Source organism: Manduca sexta, unplaced genomic scaffold, assembly GCF_014839805.1.
Source record: "Manduca sexta isolate Smith_Timp_Sample1 unplaced genomic scaffold, JHU_Msex_v1.0 HiC_scaffold_1571, whole genome shotgun sequence".
In the NCBI taxonomy this organism is placed as follows: domain Eukaryota; kingdom Metazoa; phylum Arthropoda; class Insecta; order Lepidoptera; family Sphingidae; genus Manduca; species Manduca sexta.
This window is the reverse complement of record NW_023592449.1, coordinates 3251-6008: the sequence shown is the minus strand read 5'-3', so window position 1 is coordinate 6008 and position 2758 is coordinate 3251. Positions and strand designations below refer to the sequence as shown.

At 43.5% G+C, this 2758-nt stretch overlaps 1 protein-coding gene across 1 annotated transcript; it reads left to right on the top strand.

Moving 5' to 3' along the window:
- The first annotated feature begins 89 nt into the window (after positions 1 to 89).
- Positions 90 to 2349, top strand: LOC119191494 (inositol 1,4,5-trisphosphate receptor-like). Its single transcript, XM_037445380.1, has 3 exons — positions 90 to 442; positions 2066 to 2226; positions 2305 to 2349. Exons 1-3 carry the CDS (start codon positions 247 to 249, stop codon positions 2347 to 2349), a joined length of 402 nt encoding a protein of 133 aa, XP_037301277.1. The 5' UTR covers positions 90 to 246.
- The last annotated feature ends 409 nt before the right edge of the window (positions 2350 to 2758 follow it).

Here is a 2758-nt window from a genome sequence, read left to right as displayed (position 1 = left end):
GGGCGACACCCGCCCTGCAGACATGCTAGTCTGAAAACATCTCATTGTTATCGCTCGTAACTTTTGCCTAAATTGACGATTTTTATGCACTGTCTAAGTTTTCTTCAAAATCTCTGTAGATCTTAGTCTTTAAATGCAAGCTGTAGGAAGCTTTCTTCGGAGACTGGCCACTCCTAAGAATGTTTTCTACAGCTACAACGGCTTAGGTAACTGCCTACCTGCCATCTCAAAACTTCACCTGTATAAATGAGTTATAATGTCGATTGTGTACCCCAGGAGCCATTGTTCGTGGCGCGCGTGGTGTACGACCTGCTGTTCTTCTTCGTCGTGATCATCATCGTGCTCAACCTGATCTTCGGTGTGATCATCGACACGTTCGCGGACCTGCGCAGTGAGAAACAGCAGAAGGAGCTCATACTTAAGAACACCTGTTTTATTTGTGGTAAATAATATCATCTGCCTAAAAAATATTTCTTTGTGAATTGTTATGTCACAGATTTACACACCAAATTTCTTCCCTTCTTTTTGAATCGGGGTGTTTAAAACTGTCGCATTATAAAGTTTTAAAGGCTCTTACGATTTCAATATTTTTAGGGTAAGGGTGCACATACACACCGACCCCATTATCTATATCTATACTTATAATAAATCTGTAGAGAGGTCAATTCTGTACATGAAATATATTTCCAAAATAACTATCAGGGGGTGATTAGGGATCGATACTGATGCCAAAAATGCAATTAGTAAAATTTTTGTCTGTCTGTCTGTCTGTCTGTCTGTCTGTATAACCGTTATAGAAACAAAAACTACTCGACGGATTTTAACGAAACTTGGTACAATTATTTTTCATACTCCTGTGCTGGTTATAGTATACTTTTCATCACGCTACAATTAATAGGAGCAGAGCAGTGAAGGGAAATGTTGGGAAAACGGGAGAAGTTACTCCATTTTTTAAGCTTCCGTCGCGCGTGCAACCTTAATGGTTAAAGCTACACAGAAATCATGTATGACGGAAATGTTCTCCTTAAAATTATGTAAAAATATCCCACGACAGCATATGTCTATCTTTATGGTTGACTCACAATGACACGTGTAACTCCCGATAGCTTAGCAGTTCGAAGCTTTCTCATTATATTTGTTTACTAATCTTAGGAACTATCGGTCCAAACTGAAAAATTCTTTTTGCGTTGGATAGCCATTTATTTGTGGATTGCTATAGGCTATATATCATCACGCTATACCCAATAGGAGCGGAGCAGCAATGGCTAATCTCTGGAACTACCGGTCCAAACTGAAAAATTCTTTTTGCGTTGGATAGCCCTTTGTTCGTGGAGTGCTCTAAGTTATATATCATCACGCTATGACCAATAGGAGCGGAGCAGTAATGGATAATCTTAGGAACTATCAGTTTGAACTGAAAAATTCGTTTTGTGTTGGATAGCCCTTTATTTGTGGGGTGCTATAGGCTGTATATCATCACGCTATGACCAATAGGAGCGGAGCAGTAATGAAACATGTTACAAATACGGGGACAATTTATTCGATTTGAGAGCTTCCGTTGCGTGCGCTGCGTAAACGGTTAAAGTTATGCAACAATGATGTATGTCGGGATTATTCCTCTTAAAAGTTCTAAAAACTATATTATAAAACAAAAGTCCCCCGCTGCATCCGTTTGCCTGAACGTCTTAAACTCAAAACTACCCAACGTATTAAGATAAAATTTGGTATGGAGACAGTTTGAAACCCTGGGAAGAACATAGGCTCCCGGGAAACTACTACTTTTATAATGGAAAACTTTAGTCTGAAAAACTTTATAACGCGGGCGGAGCCGCGAGCAAAAGCTAGTCAATTAATAAAATTATGACGCCAAATCTAAAGTTATCTTCAGTCAAGATGATTTTCAATAAAGAAATAAAGTAAAATTAGTAATTGATATTATCCTAGTGATCGATTATCCGTATCATTTTTGCCTGGGAAGTTTATTTCTTACAATATTAAGATCTATTTAAGCTGGTGAGAAAATCTCATAAAATTAGATATTAAATATCTTCACGTTTTTTCTCAGGACTGAACAGGTCAGCCTTCGATAACAAGACCGTCTCATTCGAGGAACACATAAAGAGCGAACATAACATGTGGCACTACCTTTACTTCATGGTGCTCGTCAGAGTCAAGGACCCCACGGAATTCACGGGGCCCGAGAGCTACGTGCATTCTATGATCAAGGTAACCAGGTCCCTAATACGAAAACCTTATTTTCTGGTTGTCATATTATAATGTTGATATTGTTAATTTTGTCGATAGTCAAATAATCTGGAGTGGTTCCGCGGCTGCGAGCGTTGTCGCTGATGGGCGGCGGCGAGGGCGAGGAGGCGAGCTAGACGTGCGCGCGTTACAGGCGCAGCTCGACCGCGCGCACCTCGCCGTGCGCACGCTCACCGACCTGCTCACGGAGCTGCGCGACCAGGTACTGTAGCCGTCACTGTAACTGTTGCGCGAGCTGGAGCTGCGCGCGTGACAGGCGCAGGTCCCCCGCGCACCTCGCCGTGCGCACGCTCACCGACCTGCTCACGGAGCTGCGCGACCAGGTACTGTAGCCGTCACTGTAACTGTTGCGCGAGCTGGAGCTGCGCGCGTTACAGGCGCAGCTCGACCGCGCGCACCTCGCCGTGCGCACGCTCACCGACCTGCTCACGGAGCTGCGCGACCAGGTACTGTAGCCGTCACTGTAACTGTTGCGCGAGCTGGAGCTGCGCGC